The sequence below is a fragment of the Rhinolophus sinicus genome, chromosome 7, assembly GCF_057876585.1.
Source record: "Rhinolophus sinicus isolate RSI-liver-muscle chromosome 7, RSI-T2T, whole genome shotgun sequence".
NCBI lineage: Eukaryota > Metazoa > Chordata > Mammalia > Chiroptera > Rhinolophidae > Rhinolophus > Rhinolophus sinicus.
In genome coordinates, this window is record NC_142507.1 from 30,773,890 (window position 1) to 30,794,305 (window position 20,416).

Below are 20,416 nucleotides of genomic sequence, written 5' to 3' on the forward strand. Positions count from 1 at the left end.
TTCTCATTTCCATTTGCATGAAATATCTTACTCCAACCCTTCACTTTCAGCCTGTGTGTGTCTTTTGATCTGAGGTGAGTCTCTTGTATACAGCATATACAAGGGTCTTGCTTTCTTATCCACTCAGCCACCCTATGTCTCTTGATTGGAGCATTTATTCCGTTTATGTTTAAAGTAATTATTGATAGGTACATAGTTATTGCCATTTTTAAATTTGTAGTTAGACTGTTTTCATCTTTCTTCTATTTACAGAAGTCCTTTTAGTATTTCTTGCAATGCTGGGTTGGTGGTAATAAATTCCTTTAGCTTGTTCTTTTCTGGGAAGCTCTTTATCTCTCCATCAAATTTAAATGATAGCCTTGCTGGATAAAGCAATCTAGGTTGTAGGCCTTTATTTCCATCATTTTGAGTATCTCCTGCCACTCCCTCCCGGCCTTTAATGTTTCTGTAGAAAAGTCATTTGATAGTCTTATGGGAATTCCCTTGTATGTAAACTTCTGTCTTTCTCTTGCTGCTTTTAGGATTCTCTCTTTGTCTTTAACCTTTGCCATTTTAATTATAATGTGTCTTGGTGTGGACCTGTTTGGGTTTATCCTGGTTGGAACTCTCTGCACTTCCTGGGCTTGTATGTCGGTTTCCTTCATCAGGTTAGGGAAGTTTTCGGACATTATTACTTCAAATATGTTCTCAATCCCTTGCTTCCTCTCTTCACCTTCTGGTATTCCTATGATGCGCATGTTTTTGTGCTTGATGTTATCCCAGAGGTCTCTTAAACCATCTTCATTGTTTTTTATGCTTTTTTCTTTCTGTTGTTCTGTTTGGGTGATCTCTTCTAACTTATCTTCTAAGTTGCTAATTCGATCCTCTGCTTCATCTAACCTGTTAATTCCTTCTTACGTTCTTTATTTCTAACTGGTTGTTCATTATGATTTCTATATCCTTCTTTATGTCATCTCTAAGCTCCTTATACATTCTTATCATCAGTGTTCTGAACTCTGTCTCTGATAGGTTGGTTAGCTCTGTTTCATTTGGTTCCATTTCTGGAGGTTTCTTCTGTTCTTTTATTTGGGACATGTTTCCTCCTTTTGTTTATGTTTTCAGTCTTTATTATTTCCTTTGTTTGCGTTTTTCCTTATTCTCTTTCTTTTTTTAATATTTTTTATTTTCAATTAGAGTTGACATACAATATTATATTAGTTTTGGGTGTACAACATAGTGATTAGACATTTGCATAACTTACAAAGTCATCACCCCAATAAATCTAGTATCCATTTGACACCATACATAATTATTATAATATTGAGTATATGCCTTATGTTATAATTTGCATCCCTGTGACTATTTTGTAACTACCAATTTGGACTTCTCAATCTCAGTCCTTTTTCACCCATCCCCCTAACTCCCCTCCCATCTGGCAACCATCAAACTGTTCTCTTATCTATGAATTTCTTTCTATTTTGTTTGTTCATTAATTTTGTTCTGTCTATTCTACATATAAGTGAAATCATATGGCATTTTTCTTTCTCAGTCTGAATTACTCCACTCAGCACAACATCCTCTAGGTCCCATGTTGTTGCAGATGGAGAGATTTCATTCTTTTTAATGGCCAAGTAATATTCCATTGTATACATGTACCACTTCTTGTTTATTCATCCATTGTTGAACACTCAGGTTGCTTCCATATCTTGGATATTGTAAATAATCCTTAATTATCTGCTTTAAGAACTGCTGGCTTAAAACCAACAAAACCAAAAGACATCTTAGTGAAAGGGAGAAGATATTTGCCAATGATACATCTGATAATGAATTAATGTCCAAAATTTATATTAAAAGAACTCATACAACTCAACACCAAAAAAACAAGCAATCCAATTAATAAATGAGCAGAGGACCTGAATACACATTTCTTCAAAGAATGCATACAGATGGCCAGTAGACATATGAAAAGATGCTCAATGTCACTAATCATCAGAGAAATGCAAGTAAAACCCACAGTAAGAGACTACTTCACTCCTGTCAGAATGACTATCATCAATAAATCAACAAACAACAAGTGATGGCGAGGATATAGAGAAAAGGAAACCCTCATGCACTGTTGGTTGGATTGCAAATTGATGTAGCCACTATGGAAAATAGTATGGAGGTCCCTCAAAAAATTAAAGATAGAACTACCTTATGACCCAGCAATTCCACTCCTGGGTATTAATCCAAAGAAATCCAAAACACTAATTCCAAAAAAAAATATGCACCCCTATGTTTGCTGCAACACTACAATAGCCGAGATACAGAAACAACTAAAATGCCCATCAATAAACAATAGGATAAAAACAATTGTGGTACATTTACACAATGAAGTATTACCCTGCCATTAAAAAGAATGAAATCTTACCATTTGCAACAACATGGATGGACCTAGAGAATATAAGTGGAATAGGCCAGACTGAGAAAGACGAATACCATATGATCTCACTTATATGTAGAATCTAAAGAACAGAATAAATGAACAAACAAAACAGAAATAGACTCATAGATACAGAGAAAAAAACTGATGGTTGCTAGATGGCAGGAGACTTGAGGGGGGATGGGTGAGATAGGTAAAGTGATTAGGAAGTATAAATTAGTAGTTACAAAATAGTCACAGAGATGTGAAATACAGTATGGGGATATAGTCGATAATGTTGTAAAACTATGTATGGTGTCAGATGGGTACTAGACTTATCAGGGGAATCATTTCATAAATCATATAAATGCTTAACCACTGTATTGTACACCTGAAGCAACACAAAATAATATTAAATGTCAACTATTTTATGTATATATTCATGGGATGTAAAGTTCAGCATAGTGAATATAGTTAATGGTATTGTAATAGTTCTGTATGGTGTCAGATGGGTAATAGACTTTAAGGGGTTATCACTTTGTGAGGGTTGTAAGTGTCTAATCATTAATTTGTTTTGTACAACTGAATCTAATACAATAAATAAATAAAAGTTAAATAAATACTGATGTCTTAGGGCCATTAATATTTTTCCATAAACTACATACTCATTTGCTCACTCTTTTCATATTGCTCAGCCTCCCTGTCCCATGAGAAGTGATAGGGTGGAGCAATATCTCTGAACATGACATGTGGTGATCTCTCTGTTACAGGCAGCCATGTAAGAGGTTCCAGCCAGAGGCTCCTCTCACCTGTGAGGCCTAAGGAGAACCCCCACCCCCCACATACACACATTATTAGGTTCTACAGAGAGATATTTCCAATGGGTGACTTACATAGTCTGCTTCCTGTTTTTGTTTAGCAACAACAGGCTGCACCAGTGGAGGGAGCCACTCGAGAAGAGAGAGTTGTGGCTTTATATGACTTCCAAGCCCGTAGCCCCCGAGAAGTCACCATGAAGAAAGATGATATCTTAACTCTGCTCAGTTCCATCAACAAGGTGAATGTCCCTTCTAACCTTCTTCCCCAAAACAAGACAATTCTTCTGCAATCATCTCTCCTAACCCTGTCAGATATCCATATTTTGGTCAGCCAATATTTTTCTGTTGCTGTCTCTCTTAAATAACCATAATTTATTGAAAGTATCTTTCTTCCAGATATTGTGTAGGATGCTGTACATATTTTTTGGGATTATAATACCAATTACAGTTAACAAAATGAAGACTCAAGGATCTTAAGTAATTAGCCCAAAAACATACAAGCTATGAGTGGCAGTTCTGTAATATGTACACATATTTCAGGATTAAACTGTTCCTTTTCCCATCTCTTTGCTTGTTTCTTTTCTGTGCCAATGTTCCTAGTGATGGAACAACAGTGGCTGGGTTAGGAGGATCCTGATCAAGAAGTCTTTTGTCAACTTGGTTTTCTTTAGACAATTTTGTGAGAACAGTGACAAAATATGAGCTACAGTTTAAAATATACTTTTATAAAAGCTCAAACATTTCTTTATATTTTAATAATTAATCTTGAAAAATGATTGGGAAGAGGAGATAAGAGTTTGGGACTCTGAGGACAAGTTAATCTTTTAGTGAAGCAAAATGTTTCATTATCAGATATGCTGTGTGCCAGTCCTCCTTTCTCTTTAGTCTTCTCCACTTCCCTGAGATTAACTCCAAAGTGCTCAGTATGAGGTAAGATCAAACAATACGGTGAATGTCTAAATTAAAAAAAAATATTATTACAGTAAAAGACACATTGCCATTAATCCCCCTCAAAATACTCTACCTCACTTCAAACACACTTATACCACCATTCTTACCACTTTCTGAAGCAGTTCTGGAAGTCCTCTTTTGTGAGTGTCTTTAGTTGCACCATCATGGCTGCCTTGATGTCCTGGATCATTTTGACTTTGGGGAAGAGCCAGAAGTCGCACAGTGCCAGATCCAGTGAATAAGGTGGATGAGGACACACCATAATGTTTTTATGTGACAGAAATTGCCGTATAACAGAAGCGATATGTGACACAGAACGTTGTCATGATAGAGGATGATTAATTACATACTTTAAAACACACCTTTAAAAAGAATTAGTTTATTGGGGTGACAATGGTTAGTAAAGTTACATAGGTTTCAAGTGTACAATTCTGTAACACATCATCTATATGTCACATTGAAAAAAAAATACACGCCTTCTCTCAACCATAGCTCACACCTGACTGACTGCACTGAACAAGTTGAAACTTATCACACACTGTTACTAAGGTTCAACACACCACTTCCCATATTGAAGATGCCTGCCTTTCCATTGGATGTCATTCAGTAGCAGCATTCACTATATTTTGTGATCACAGTAGAAAGGCTCCATGTCACATTTTGCTTCTGGTATGGCAATTTCTGTCAAATAAAAACGTTATCGTGTGTCCTCATTCACCTTATTCACTGGATCTGGCACCATGTGACTTCTGGCTCTTCCCCAAAGTCAAAATGACCATGAAAGGTAAACATTTTGAATTGATTCAGGACATCAAGGCAGCCATGACAGCACGACTAAAAACACTCACGAAAGAGGACTTCTAGAAGTCCTTCAGGACTTCTAGAACTGCTTCAGAAATTGGCAAGAATAATGGGATAAATGTGTACAAAGTGAGGGGGATGTATTTAGAGGGGGCTTGATGGTGATGTGTCTTTTACTGTAACAATTTTTTTTTATTTTAACACTCACCCTATTCTTTGATCACACCTTGTATAGCACCACACCCAAAATGCTCTGTGGGGATTAGGGTGATACTTAAGCATAAAGCATTCACATAAGTGAATTTCAGGGCAACACAATTTTTTAGGAGTTCTGGGAAAGGGATAGGTTGACAGAAGTTCCTGTACAATGTTGTCATATTCAGATGCTCCACTACTAAGAAGTCCAGTTTGATTCTGGCTCCATGTTTGTTTATTTTTTAATTCCTAGTGGACAAAATTTCCCATCATTACAAGAATTATCTTTGGTTTTAGAAAACCTCATTGAAGTTAAAGGTCTATAATCATATGTCAGATTCCTTGATTTCAGAGGCTTTTCTCTGCGATTCCTGCAACTTCTTATTTATGTTTTTTGCAATATGTCAAAATTATAATACCCCTCATAAAAACGGTTTGCTTCTCTTGGCCACCAGGCTGTGCCTGTGTTTAGAGACTTAGTTAAGAGAGTTGAAGCCTATCCTATTTGTGACTTTTCCAAGAACTAAAGGAGTAGGGATCTGCTCTCCCTTCAGGACTGGTGGAAGGTAGAAGCTGATGATCACCAGGGTTTTGTGCCAGCTGTCTACGTCAGGAAACTGGCCCATGATGAGTTTCCTATGCTCCCACAGCGGCAGCGAGAAGAACCAGGCAACATCACACAGCACCAGGAACAGATTGAGAATCAGTAAGTTCTGGAGACTGGAGAACTGGACAGGTGTTTGACCAAACATTTCCTGTTGGTCAAAGTCAGTTCTCATGACTGCATCTGTTAGATTAAAGAGGCCTTGAAAATTCACAGATTTTAAGAGCTGAAAGTAAACTTAGGGTCCTTCAAATATTTCAGTTTTTATATGAGGAAAGGGAAACCTAGTACCACTAAGTCAATTGCCCAAAGTGAGACACTTAATAGAGTCACATCTTCTGATTCCCTGACCAGCATTCTTTCAAGGTTATTAAAACATCTTCTGACTTCCATATCAATTTGTTTACTATGCCAGGTTATTTCATACCCAGTTATCAAGAGGCATGCTGAAATTTCACTTCTATGGGATGTCATACTTTAGGGACATTTTTATTCTTTTTAAGTGGTACACTGTGTGTTTGTCTCTCTGCTCTCAATGCTATTTTCCTTTTATTTTTATTTCCTCCTCTCCTTTACTGTTCACCTTTTGACTTTTCTCTCTCTCTTTTGTCCCTTTAATTCTCTCCCTCTCTCACCCTGCCTGTACTCTTCTGTTTTTTCTCCATCTGTTATTCTACTTCTCCATTCTCTTCATTTATCCACCCAGGTACCACTCCCTTCTTGATCGGGCAGAAGAACGCAGACGTCGTCTATTGCAATGTTACAATGAGTTTTTATTGGCCTATGAGGCAGGAGACATGCTGGACTGGATCAGAGAGAAAAGGGCAGAAAACACTGGGGTAGAACCAGATGATGTTTGGGAACTGCAGAAAAAGTTTGATGAGTTCCAAACGGTAAGAAAGAGGAACCTCCTCCTCCAGATAGCTTTTTGAGGGTTATCATTGTTTCCTTTTATCCCATATCTCTTCCTAAGTAACTCCTTAATTTCACATTTGCAAAATATACTCCCCAAAGCTACTGAGAGTTTCACATTTCAAATCTTTCTCTGGGTATTGTGGATGCAAGCAAAATACAGAGGAAAGTGGTCACTAACTTTGCAGCCTGCAATTCCTGCTACTCCCAAGTCCTACAGGGAGTGCTAACCTCCCTGAATTCTTCAAAACTTGCCTAATACTGTACTGTGTTCCTGATGCCCAGGTTGAGATGAGGTGTTGTGAAACTCTGTGTAAAGTCTAATTATGGGGCAGAAATTGGGTGGGAAGAACAACCTGACTTTACAGCTAGATGATTTCTAGTTTCTGCCTGTCTAAAACCCTTTCATTCTTCTTTATTCTCTCAGACTCATTTTATTATTTTAATTAGCAGTGAGTATAAACTTTTCTCTCTCTCTCTCTCTCTCTCTCCCTCTCTTTCGTCTTTTTCTTATGGAATTCAAAGTGATAGATGATATGATAGATAAATATAGAGATTATAATTTATTTTGGGAATATATAAAGAGTAAAAAGAAAGAAAGAAAACAGGAGTACAATTATAAAAGAACACCAAGAATGAGACTTCCATGGGAAATGTTATTGTATAACGTAATAAACAATATTGTCACGGTAGACATTGTGATGTGCTCCCTAAAACTGTTGCTTACAATATACCTCAGTATAAGCGGATTGCAACTCAGTCCATGAAATTCTATAGAATGTGGAGCAGTTTGTATTGGTAGGAAAGAATATTACATGGCTCAAATATAGATCCCTCTGATGGTGTTACTTAATCCAGGGAGAGATTTCTAAAAAAGCCAGGAAGGGAGAAATTCACCTAATTTTCTCCGGATACTTATATGGATTGAATTTACATTTAGATACTATTCATTTGGAGTTTATTATTAAATATGCTGAGGTAGAGGTCAATCTTATCTTTTCTCCAAAATGGCAGAGCAATTGTTCCAACATCATTTACTAAAAAGTTCATTTTTGCCATAGTGATTTGAGTTGCTACATTTATCATATAGTAAAATTCCATACGTATTTGAAATTATTTCTGTTTTTTCTATAACAGACTTGATAAACTATGATTAGACTTGCCTGTCTATTCATGTGTTATCACCACACTATTCTAGTTATAAAAATTTTATAGTATGTTTTTTAATGCCTTGTGGGGAAAGGCTTTCTAACTATGACTCAAAATTCAGGTTCACTAAATGCACTAAAAGAATAGATTGATAGATGTTGTATTGCAGAGTTGTACACCTGCAAAGTTAGTAATGTAACTTTACTAACAATTATCACCCCAATAAACTTTAATTAAGAAAAGAAAAGACTGACAATTTTAATTAAAACAAACAAAGAAGCAAAAAAACTCTGTGGTTTTGCATGGCAAATATCACCATAAATAAAGTCATGAACAATCAACACATGGAGAGAAAATATTTGCAAGATATAAGATCTAAGATAATGCTCCAATACACCAATATATAAGTAACTTAAAATTTGAGGGGGGGTCAAACAAAAACCATCAAAAGATAAGAACAGGGGATATATATATATATATATATATATATATATATATATATATATACTAGGAAAATGGACATGCTCCATACTTCAGATACATAACAGCTCCCTTGCCAAGTTTTTTATAGTCACTGGGTGTCAGGGAGATTAAAGGTACTCTTCTTAGTGACAGATTGGAGGAGGGCAGCTTGTTGTGCATTGAAAGTAAAGTTAGAAATGCATTTTAAAATTTAGCCAAGAGAGGGCAGAGATGAGCAGGCAAATATTAAAGATTCTTAAGGAGGGGATTTACACTGCTTTGGGAAATTTTTCTTACTTAGGATTTGAAGACCAATGAGCCTCGACTGAGGGACATAAACAAGGTGGCTGATGATCTTCTATTTGAAGGGCTTCTAACACCAGAAGGAAGTCAGATACAGCAGGTAACTATGTCTTCTTCCATTACCAGGTTGAGCTTTGGGAGTCATTATTTCACTTAAATACACTCAACTTGATATTCCACAGATCAGCTAGGACACGCAGAAGGTAAAGGCAGTATGGAGCTGGCTATAGAAAAGGCCAAAGACAATAGTCCGAACAGTCCAGTCATTTGAACTGATGTGAAGTCCTTAAATTGCAACACACACTCACCTCTCCCCACACAGATACAATAAATTCAGTATTCAAATACATGAATACAAAGAAAATACAGATAAAGGACCTATGATAGTAAAAGGGTTAAATCAAGAAAATTTACTGGAAGAGATAGGCTCTCATAAAATCTAATGAAAGAATGAAAAGAATATAGGTCAGTAGAGATGGGGAAGAAAGCATTCTAGACCTGATTCAGATTTGGACCTAGAGTTCCATAAAATATCTAATGAATATTAATGGAATGTGTTGCCCAGCTCTCTGCATTGTCATAAACCAGTGAGTAAGTTTTCTGCTGCTTTTTGTGGTGGTTGATATGGGGTAAAAAGGACATGTTCATAGGTACAATTTACTCACCCCGTACAGAAAGTAGGATTCTAAAAGGCTACTTTGTTTCATAAATTCAGGATGCAGAAAGGTGCTATGGTTCTCCTAGAGAAACATAATAGCTACTCTATGGTTGACAGTTCCACCCTGAAACATTAGTTTGGGAAAGAAAGCAATCCCTTTCTTAACTGCACTGGTATAAATGAAGCCCAAACTCAAGCTATCCAAGAAAGAAATAAACCTATGCAATTTCTGAGGGAGATAGCATGAAAGCAACCATGACTTAAACCCCATCTTGTCTTTAGACACCACTGATCAATCTGAGTCTGCTCCGTAGCTAAAGTCTGGTATATCTGCCTTTTTTAGGAGTTGAACAACCGCTGGGGCTCCTTGCAGAGGCTTGCAGAGGAACAGCGCCAACTTCTAGGGAGTGCCCATGCTGTCCAAATGTTTCACAGGTGAGAATTTTAACCCTAAAAAACAGTGCTGCTCTAGAACCCACTCGAAAAAAAAAAAAAAAAAAAAAAGTCTAATTACTTTTAGACTCTAATTACTTTTAGAACCATAGTTATTAGTATAACCTTTCTTCCTGAGATTGACCTAATAGGAGAGCAGGTGTTTCAGTAGTAGATTCCTCACTTGGCACATAGGATACTCCCAGACAACCAATTTCAATTTTCTAGTAATCAGGCCATCTATATGTTTTTGTGATAGTGAATGAAACTTAAAATAGAAACAAGAGGTTTAAGTAACTATATTTCTGAACTATAAATAGATGGCAGAGAACCATGAACATCACAGTGACTTTAACTGTTGATTCAACACTTTGTTATGTCTGATTTCCAAATCTGTGTCGAAACTAAGAAATACATACACGTAACTAAATAAGCAAACAAATAAGTGAACAAACAAATAGGAAACCAAATACCTACAAATGTATTTATAAAATGAATTTATTTTTGAATATCCAGAGAAGAGAAAAACTAAAATACACATAGTTCTTGTTGTTTAGAATGGCTTAAGATGGAATTTTATGAAATATAATAGTTAAGCATGTAGCTCTGCAGTCAGGCCACTTCATTCAGACCTAGGCTCTACAATTTAGCAGTAGTATAATCTTAAGGAAATATACTTGGCATCTTTAAGCTTCAGGTTTCTCATATGTAAAATGGTAATGGTAATGGTAACTATGCCTCAAGTCATTGTTGTGAATATTAAATGAGCATACGTTCTAACACATTAAAAAGGATGGTGATGGTGGTTGTGGTGGGGTGGTAGTGGTGGTGGTGATGGTGGTGGTGGTGGTAGTAGTGATTACTTCCTTGTGAGTCCATCAACTCTGCCTCTGGTACACATTATTACTCTTAAACTCTTTACTCTCATGTACCAGAGAAGCAGATGACATGAAGGAGCAGATTGAGAATAAGTATCAGGCCCTGAGTGTTGCTGATCCTGGCTCAGATCTGTTCAGTGTTCAGGCGCTTCAGCGGCAGCATGAGGGCTTTGAAAGAGACCTCATACCCCTGGGGGAAAAGGTGAGACATGAAATTCCAAGCTTTTCTAACACTTTCCTCTTCATGTTTATACCTACCAATGCCCTTGCCTGTGGTCTTATTTCCCAGTCCCTATTCTTACAGTTCTCTTTCTATTACTCCATAGTTGTTGTTGTACCCTGTCCCTAAAACAAAGCCACTAAAAGGACATGCCCTGGGACATGGAGGGAAAACATATTCAAAATGAACCTCCTATTGTCCAAGCGCCTCTTTAATGGGTTCCAAGTGAGCAGAACTTACAGAAGTTAGTTGGAGGCCAGTATCCTAAGATAAATAGAAAATGGTCATACCCCCAAGATGGCCAGGCCAATGCCTGAGCATGTTGCAGAGTTTTCTTCACAAGTGATTGAATGAGCTGAATCCTCCTCCAACTGAAAAGTGAACTCTGGAGCTTGTCAGATACACTCTGAGATAAATCAGTCATCGTACAGCATGGCATTATCATGCAGAGCAAAAGGAAGCTCACAAATATCTATATTAGAAAGACTTTTATATTAAAAATCAGGGTCCTTAGGTTCCCTAACAATGCTGCCACTAACCAGCATTCTCTTAAGTACCCTCTTTGACAGCCTTATTATCTTAAAAAGAAGTATGGTCGTATCAATGTTGACTACTTCAGGGAGTTATCACGTGTACCAATAGATTTGGCATTTTAGTTAATAAAGTAGCAAGATGTTCTTATACCTCACTGATATCTGTTTGAGGAGTGAGCACCCCCAGGGCTCAGGATTATTCTTTTGCTAGAGATGTGACTCTAGGCTGATTATCAGAGCTCTTGTACTTCCCCAGGTGACCATACTGGGGGAGACAGCAGAGAGGCTCAGTGAGTCCCACCCTGATGCCACTGGTGACCTGCAGAGGCAGCAGATGGAGCTGAACAAGGCCTGGGATGACCTGCTGGGGCACACGGAAGATCGTAAGAAGAACCTAAATGAGACCCAGAAATTCTTCCTGTTCCTCAGCAAGGCCAGGTAAAACTCAAAAGGCAGACTTCCACCAGGTCGGGTGGGCAATTTCATGTATGGTCCCTGAGTAGAGCTTCTAGAAGCAGTCTGGGTACAGATGGTCTTCACTGTTGGGTTTGGAAAGTACCTATATGTCCAAATCATACCTCTAGTAAAGCACAAATATCTCAAGCTCAATACTTCATGCCATAAAATATTGAAGTTTGGAGGAATGCAAGGCCATCTAAACCAATTAAGTAAGCTTTTATAGAGTGTATTCTATATGTAGGGTGCTATGTCAGGAGATGTAGGATATGGACATTTTCATTCAACTGGAAAAGAAGGGAAGAATACGTATAACCATGGTAGAACATAATACAGCCCAAAACACATATCCTAACAATTAGGTGGAACTATGTGTAAACAAAGGCACAAGGATAAGAAAGGTACAACAATTTCATGAAGCGGACAGGGATAGCTAGAACATGAGCTTTGTATGTCAGAGGGGTAAGGAGAAATAGCAAGAGATAAACAGAAATGTTGAGATCAAATTCTACATAATTATCATTGTCTTGCTGAAGAGTCTAACATTAGAACAACTTAGCAAATATATACTTTGTTTGTGGAAAATTCCTGCATTCTTCTCTGTTATATCAGTCTACTGGAACATTTAGAACTGAGAGTACAGGAAGTAGTAGCTCACAATGTAATACTTCTGAAGAAAAAAGGAGGGAACTTTTGGCAAATGATTGCAGTTGCTCTTGACAATCTCCATACCAATTCAGCATTTCTGGAAAGCTATAGTTTTTCACACAGTAAAAATAAATAGCAACTATACTCATTCCCCTAAATAATTTTTTGCTCATATATCTATGTATATATAGATTCTACCTGGACTTCAGATTCCTAGTCAAAGGTTGTCTCCTTCCCTTTATAAAACCTTACTCATCAATGTAACAGAAGTAATATTCTCAGCCTCAGAACAAATCTAACACCATATTTTATTTCTTTATGACACTTCTGCTTTTCAGGTGTTTTTTTTTTTGTTTGTTTGTTTTTTGTTTTTGTTTTTAAATAAATGAGTTTCTAAAAGGCACAAATACTTGATACTTTATTCAAAGAACTAAATTTTGTTCGATGTTTACCAAGTATCAAATAAACATCGAACAAAATTTAGTTCTTTGAATAAATAATAAATTAGTTTACAAAAGAAGAGATTGGTCTGCCCTAGACATGCCTTCCCTAAGGTTCCACAATAAGATAGATCTTTAAACCACCCCCCCCAAAAAAAAAATCTACTTTACAGGAACAAGAATCATTAGGAGTAATGGAATATGTGTAAGTTCAGGATTCCAGTATGTGGGTTCTAGTTCAGATGTCAGCTATAGTTATTTCATATGGTCAAATCACTTATTATTCTGTAAGCTGACTTTCTGATCTGCAAAATGGAAACAAAATAATTCCATACATGATAACCTCAAGATCTATCCATGTTGTCACAAATGACAGTATTTCAGCTCTTCTTGTGGCCAAGTAATATTCCACTGTATGTATGTACCACATCTTCTTTATCCAATTATCTACCAAAGGACACTTGTTTTTTCCATGTCTTGCACACCATGAATAATGCTGCAATTAACATAAGGGTACATGTATCTTTATAGATAAGTGTTTTTAGATTTTTGGGGGTAGATATCCAGAAGAGAGATTGCTGGGTCATATGGCAATTCTACCCATAATTTTTGGAAGAACCTCCATACTGCTTTCCATGGTGGCTGTATCAATTTACATTCTCACCAGCAGTGTATGAGGGCTCTTTTTTCTCCACAATGCCTCCACCACTTGTTATTACTTGTCTTGTTGATGATAGCCATTCTAACAGGCATGAAGTGGTATCTCATTGTGGTTTTGATTTGCATTTCCTTAACAGCTAGTGAATTTGAGCATTTTTTCATATATCTGGATCTTGAGATTATCATGCTAAGTGAGATAAGTCAGACAGAAAAAGTCAAGAACCATATGACTTCACTCATGTGGGATATAAAACTGAAAGCAATTGGAACAATTCAAGATAGCAGATTAAGTAAATACTATGCCTACTGCATCCCAGGATCACACCAAAATTACAAATAAGTTATAGAACAATCAACCTCAAGATTCATCTGAATACTAGCTGAAAAAGAACCACTATAACTAAAGATATAAAGAAGAGGTCACATTGAGACATGAAACACAAACAGGCTGACCCCAAACCCACAGAAAGAGGTTGGATGCTGAGAGGGAAACCTCGGTGGCAGAAGTCCCCCCTGAAGAGGGAGAGGGCCCCTAACCCCACACCAGACTCCCCAGCCCAGGGATCCTGTGCTGAGAAGAGGAGTTCCTATGGCATCTGGCAGTGAAAATCAGCGAGGATTCTATCTATCCTTCCTGGTGGGATGGAAGGCAGCTGGAAACCCAGACGTCCTCTTGTAAAGCTGGCACATGAACCTGCTCATTGATAGGTTCTCACCTGGTCTCTGGTGGAGGGGGTGGCAGCTCAGGAGGCCCAGGGACGTGAAGGGAAGGACTGAACTGAATGTCTTTGGTACTAGAGCTGGAGTGATGGGAGCCATTGTTTCCCTGTATGAAGCCTGCACATGTATGGCTTATGGGGAGGGGGGTGAGAAGGGGCACCATCTTTTCAGGATTAAGCCTTCCCCCAAAGGACCAAGTATGGGACTGCATTGGTCTTGTGGAATTTGCCCAAGCACAGTTTCTTAGTGATGTCTGCGTCCCTGCTCTCTGCACAACTAATGCTATTTTGCCCAGAAACTTGACTCCTGGGCTGCTGGACCCACCCCACAGGCTTCAGATTAAAGTAGATGGAGGGCCTCTGGTGGCCCAGGAAACGTTTAGTGATGGATGTTAAGCCAAGCCCTGCACCACAGCTGAGACAGGCAGTGGTGTGGGGGGCCTGAGACAGGCGGTGGCTGGCCATAGTGTTCTCAGAGAATTTTTGTGCGGTGTTTATGGGCCCAGCACAAGTGCTGAAGCCAAAACTGTGTTGACTTTACAGAAACCACCAACCATACCCCATAGCTCCCTGGAACTCTACTCTGCCCACCTAGAGTTGCATTACTAGAGGTACTCTGTGTACCTGGGTGGCAGGCCCTGCCCCCTCAAGCCACAGAGGAAATTTTTTACAGCAGTGGACAATCTGCAACTGGCCTGGTGAAATTTTGCTGGTGGAAAGTGACACAAAAACTGCACCACATCCACTAAGGGACAGCTATCAGGAATTTGTGAGCCTGAGATGGTGGCTGGCTGCAGTGTTCTTGGGGCGCTATGCGAGGTGGTCACAGGCCAAATACTGGCATAAGAACTGAAACTGTATTAATGTTGTAAAAACCACCAGTCACGGCACAGAGAAAAGACCATGTGAGGACACGGAGAGAAGGTGGCCATCTTCAACCCATGGAGAGAGGCTTCAGAAGAAACCAAACCTGAGGACACCTTTATATTGGACTTTTAGCCTTCAGAACTGTGAGAAAATAGAAAAATACCAGTCACGTTTCATGACTCACTTGAACTCCACCACACCCAGCTTGTGCAGCATGGACAAGAACACTCTCCACACCAGGGCAACCAGCCAGACCCACGCACCTAAGGAGGAGCCTCTTTCAGTGACTGGATCTTACAGGCAGCTGGCAGATGGCAATAGGCCTAGGGGGTCCTGGGTCTTTTGCTAAGCTGCCTAAGGCCTAATATTGGTGGTAGCAAGCCTCAGTTCATGGCAAGGCCACCCCCACATGCCTCCAGGTCTAGTACAGGCAGCAGCCAACCACATATAGCTTTGAGGCACCTACCAGGTAGTCGAGGGTTGGTAACAGGCAAGGCTGAAATTGTCCTGCATGGGAGCCCCAACCAAGAGACACAAGAAAACACCCAGAGGCCAGCTTCAGACCACACCAGAGAACTACCTGGTTAGCCCCATAAGCAGCACATGCAAAGAGGGTGTCTCAAAAGGCACAACAGCCCAAAGAGGTGAAGCCTCCTCTGAAGGGTCAGCCCCCAAACAGTAGCTCATACACTGTGGGCGTAGCCAATCCTCAGAGTTAGTCAGCCTGGGAGTCAATCCCACCCACTGATGCACCAAAAGCAATCAAGGATCGACTACAACAGGAGAACACAAAAAACAGAAGGGACACCTCTGGAACACACACACACTGGAGATTAGGGAGAATGCCCAATTTGATGACACAGGACACATACTACATAAGGCCACCCAGCAAAGACTGAGAGACATAGAATATCTACCTAACACATGGAAGCAAACACAGAGTGGCTGGCAGAACAAGGAAACAAAAAACATGTCTCAAATAAAAAACAACAGAAGAAACCTCTACAAATGGAACTAAATGAAATGGAGGCAACCAACCTACCAGAGACAGAATTTAAAACACTGATAAGAAATTTCTGATAAACCCACATGGAACATTTTCTTTCTTTCTCTTTTTTTTTTTTTTTTTTTTAATTTATAAGGGTGACAATTGTTAGTAAAATTACATAGATTTCAGGTGTACAATTCTGTATTACATCATCTATAAATCCCATTGTGTGTTCACCACACAGAGTCAGTTCTCCTTCCATCACCATATATTTGATCCCCTTTACCCTCATCTCCCACCCCCCACCCCCCTTACCCTCTGGTAACCACTAAACTATGTCTGTGTCTATGAGTTTTTGTTTCTCATTTGTCTGTCTTGTTTTCTTGTTGTTTTTGGTTTATATACCACATATCAGTGAAATCACATGGTTCTCTGCTTTTTCTGTCTGACTTATTTCGCTCAGCATTACACTCTCAAGATCCATCCATGTTGTCACAAATGTTCCTATATCATCTTTTCTTACCACCGAATAGTATTCCATTGTGTATATATACCACAACTTCTTTATCCATTCATCTATTGAAGGACATTTTGGTTGTTTCCATGTCTTGGCCATCATAAACAAAGCTGCAATGAACATTGGAGCACACGTGTCTTTATCTCTAAATGTTTTCAGATTTTTTTGGTAGATACCCAGGAGAGGGATTGCTGGGTCATATGGTAATTCTATTCATAATATTTTGAGGAACCTCCACACTGCTTTCCATAGTGGCTGCACCAGTCTGCATTCCCACCAACAGGGTTCCTTTTTCTCCACAGCCTTTCCAACACTTGTTACTATTTGTCTTGTTGATGATAGCCATTCTGACTGGGGTGAGGTGATATCTCATTGTGGTTTTGATTTGCATTTCTCTGATGATTAGTGACGTTGAGCATTTTTTCATATGCCTATTTGCCATTTGTATGTCCTCTTTGGAGAAATGTCTCTTCAGGTCCTCTGCCCATTTTTCAATTGGGTTGTTTGTTATTTTGTTGTTGAGTTGCATGAGTTCCTTGTATATTTTGGATATTAGCCCCTTATCGGAGGCACTGTTTGCAAAAATCTTCCCCCATTCAGTTGGTTACCTCTTTATTTGGTCGATGGTTTCTTTTGCTGTGCAGAAGCTTTTAAGTTTCATATAGTCCCATTTGTTTATTTTAGCTTTTACTTCCATTGCCTTTGGAGTCAAATTCATAAAATGCTCTTTCAACCCAAGGTCCATAAGTTTAGTACCTATGTTTTCTTCTATGCAGTTTATTGTGTCAGGTCTTATGCTTAAGTCTTTGATCCATTTTGAATTAATTTTGGTACATGGTGACAAACAGCAGTCCAGTCTCATACTTTTGCACGTGGTTATCCAATTCTCCCAGCACCGTTTATTGAAGAGGCTGTCTTTTGTCCACTGTATGTTTTTAGCTTCTTTGTCAAAAATTATCTGTCCATATTTATGTGTTTTTATTTCTGGGTTCTCAATTCTATTCCATTGGTCTATGTGTCTGTTTTTCTGCCACTACGATGCTGTTTTGATTATTGTAGCCCTGTAGTACAAGCCAAAGTCAGGAAGTGTGATACCTCCATTATTGTTCTTTTTTCTTAAGATTGCTTTGGCTATTCAGGGTCTTTTGTGGTTCCAAACAAATCATGATGATTTTTTGTTCTATTTCTTTAAAAAATGCCATTGGGATTTTGATGGGGATTGCATTAAATCTGTATATAGCTTTGGGTAATACGGCCATTTTAACTATGTTGATTCTTCCAATCCATGAGCACAGAATGTCTTTCCATTTCTTTGTGTCTTCTTCAATTTCTTTCAAAAATGTCCTATAGCTTTCAGCATATAGGTCTTTCACATCCTTGGTTAAGTTTATTCCTAGGTATTTTATTCTTTTTGCTGCAATTGCAAAAGGAATTGTTTTTTGTGTTTCTTTTTCTGAGATTTCATTGTTAGTATATAGGAAAGCAATAGACTTTTGTACGTTGATTTTTGTAGCCGGCAACTTTACTGTATTCGTTGATTGTTTCTAATAGCTTTTTGGTGGAGTCTTTAGGGTTTTCTATATATAGCATCATGCCATCTGCAAAGAGTGATAATTTAACTTCTGCAAATCCAATTTGGATGCCTTTTATTTCTTTCTCTTGCCTGATTGCTCTGGCAAGGACTTCAAACACTATGTTGAAAAGCAGAGGTGATAGGTGACAGCCCTGTCATGTTCCTGAACGTAGAGGAAAGGGCTTCAGTTTTTAACCACTAATTATGAGATATGCAGAGGGCTTGTCCTATATGGCCTGTATTATGTTGAAGTATTTTCCTTCCATACCTATTTTATTAAGTGTTTTAATCATAAATGGATATTGCATCTTGTCAAATGCTTTTTCTGCATCAATTGATATAATCATATGATTTTTGTCCTTTATTTTGTTTATGTGATGTATCACATTGATGGATTTGCAGACGTTGAACCATCCTTGTGCCCCGGGGATGAACCCCTCTTGGTCGTGATGAATAATCTTTTTAATGCATTGTTGTATTCTATTTGCTAGAATTTTATTTAGGATTTTTGCATCTGTGTTCATCAGAGATATTGGTCTGTAGTTTTCCTTTGTTGTGCTATCCTTACCAGGTTTTGGTATCGGGGTAATGTTGGCCTCATAAAATGAGTTAGGGAGTACTGTCTCTTCTTCAATTTTTTGGAAGAGTTTGAGTAGGATTGGTGTTAGATCCTCTTTGAAGGTTTGGTAGAATTCACTAGTGAAGCCATCTGGTCCCGGACTTCTGCTTTTGGGAAGGTTTTGGATGACTGATTCAATTTCGTTACTGGTGATCGGTCTGTTTAGATTATCCACTTCTTCATGGTTCAGCCTTGGAAGGCTATATGTTTCCAAGAACTTGTCCATTTCTTCTAGGTTGTTGAATTTGGTGGCATATAGTCTTTCATAGTATTCTTGGATGATCCTTTATATTTCTGTGGTGTCCGTGATAACGTCCCCTTTTTCGTTTCTGATTTTGTTAATTAGTGTCTTCTCTCTTTTTATCTTAGTGAGTCTAGCCAAGGATTTGTCAATTTTGTTAATCTTTTCAAAGAACCAGTTCTTCGTCGCATTAATTTTTTCTGTTGTCTTTTTGTTCTCTATTCCATTTAGTTCTGCTCGGATTTTCATTATTTCCTTTCTTCTGCTGACCTTGGGTTTCACTTTTTCTTCTTTTCTAGTTCTTTAAGGTGTAACATGAGGTTATTTATTTAGGAGTTTTCTTGTTTCTTGAGATAGGCCTGTAATGAGATAAATTTCCCTCTTAAAACTGCTTTCGCTGCATCCCAAAAATTTTGGTAGGATGTATTTTCATTGTCATTTGTTTCTATGTATCTTTTGATCTCTCCTCTAATTTCTTCTTTGACCCAGTCCTTCTTTAAAAGTATGTTGTTTAGTCTCCATGTATTTGTGTTTTTTCCCGCTTTCTTTTTACAGTTGATATCCAATTTCAAAGCCTTGTGATCAGAGAATATGCATGGTATGATTTCAATCTTCTTAAATTTGTTGAGAATGATTTTATGTCCCAATATATGGTCTATCCTTGAGAATGTTCCATGTACACTAGAAAAGAATGTATAGTCTTATGTTTTAGGATGAAGTGCTCTATAAATGTCAGTTATGTCCATTTCATCTAATGTGTCATTTAGGGCTACTATTTCATTATTTATTTTCTGTTTGGATGATCTATCCATAGCTGTCAATGATGTATTTAAGTCCCCTAGTATAATTGTGTTTTGGTCAGTTTCTCCCTTTAGTTCTGTTAGTAGTTGCTTGGTGTATTTCGGTGCTCCCTGATTGGGGGCATAAACATTGATGAATGTTATGTCTTCTTGTTGTACAGTCCCCTTCACCATTATGAAATGTCCATCTTTGTCTCTTGTTATCTTTTTCACCTTGAAGTCTGTTTCATCTGATATCATTATGGCTACACCTGATTTTCTCTGGGTACCATTTGCTTGGAGTGTCAATTTCCACCCTTTCACTTTGAGTCTATGCTTGTCCTTGTAGCTGAGATGTGTCTCTTGGAGACAGCATATGGTTGGGTTTAGTTTTTTGATCCAATCTGCTACTCTGTGCCTTTTTATTGGTGAGTTCAGTCCATTTACATTTAGGGTGATTATTGATATGTGAGGATTTCCTGTCATTTTATCCTTAGTTTTCTGGTAAGGTTGTGTCTCCATTGTTTCTTTGCCTTTTTTTGTTGTCTATTATTTCTGTGTGGTGGTATTCTATGATGTTTCCCTCTGTTTCTTCTTTCATTTCAGTATATAT

The 20,416-nt window shown here is 38.2% G+C and overlaps 1 protein-coding gene across 3 annotated transcripts in view; it reads left to right on the forward strand.

The window, feature by feature from the left end:
- Positions 1-20,416, forward strand: part of SPTA1 (spectrin alpha, erythrocytic 1) — a 129,003-nt gene that overhangs the window by 59,075 nt on the left and 49,512 nt on the right. For all 3 annotated transcript variants that reach the window (XM_019751299.3, XM_074318724.2, XM_074318725.2), the window contains exons 21-27: positions 3,300-3,437; positions 5,700-5,851; positions 6,456-6,642; positions 8,574-8,675; positions 9,577-9,668; positions 10,601-10,745; positions 11,553-11,734. In XM_019751299.3, the coding sequence (XP_019606858.2) occupies positions 3,300-3,437; positions 5,700-5,851; positions 6,456-6,642; positions 8,574-8,675; positions 9,577-9,668; positions 10,601-10,745; positions 11,553-11,734 (998 nt within the window). The remainder of the gene's footprint in view (positions 1-3,299; positions 3,438-5,699; positions 5,852-6,455; positions 6,643-8,573; positions 8,676-9,576; positions 9,669-10,600; positions 10,746-11,552; positions 11,735-20,416) is intronic.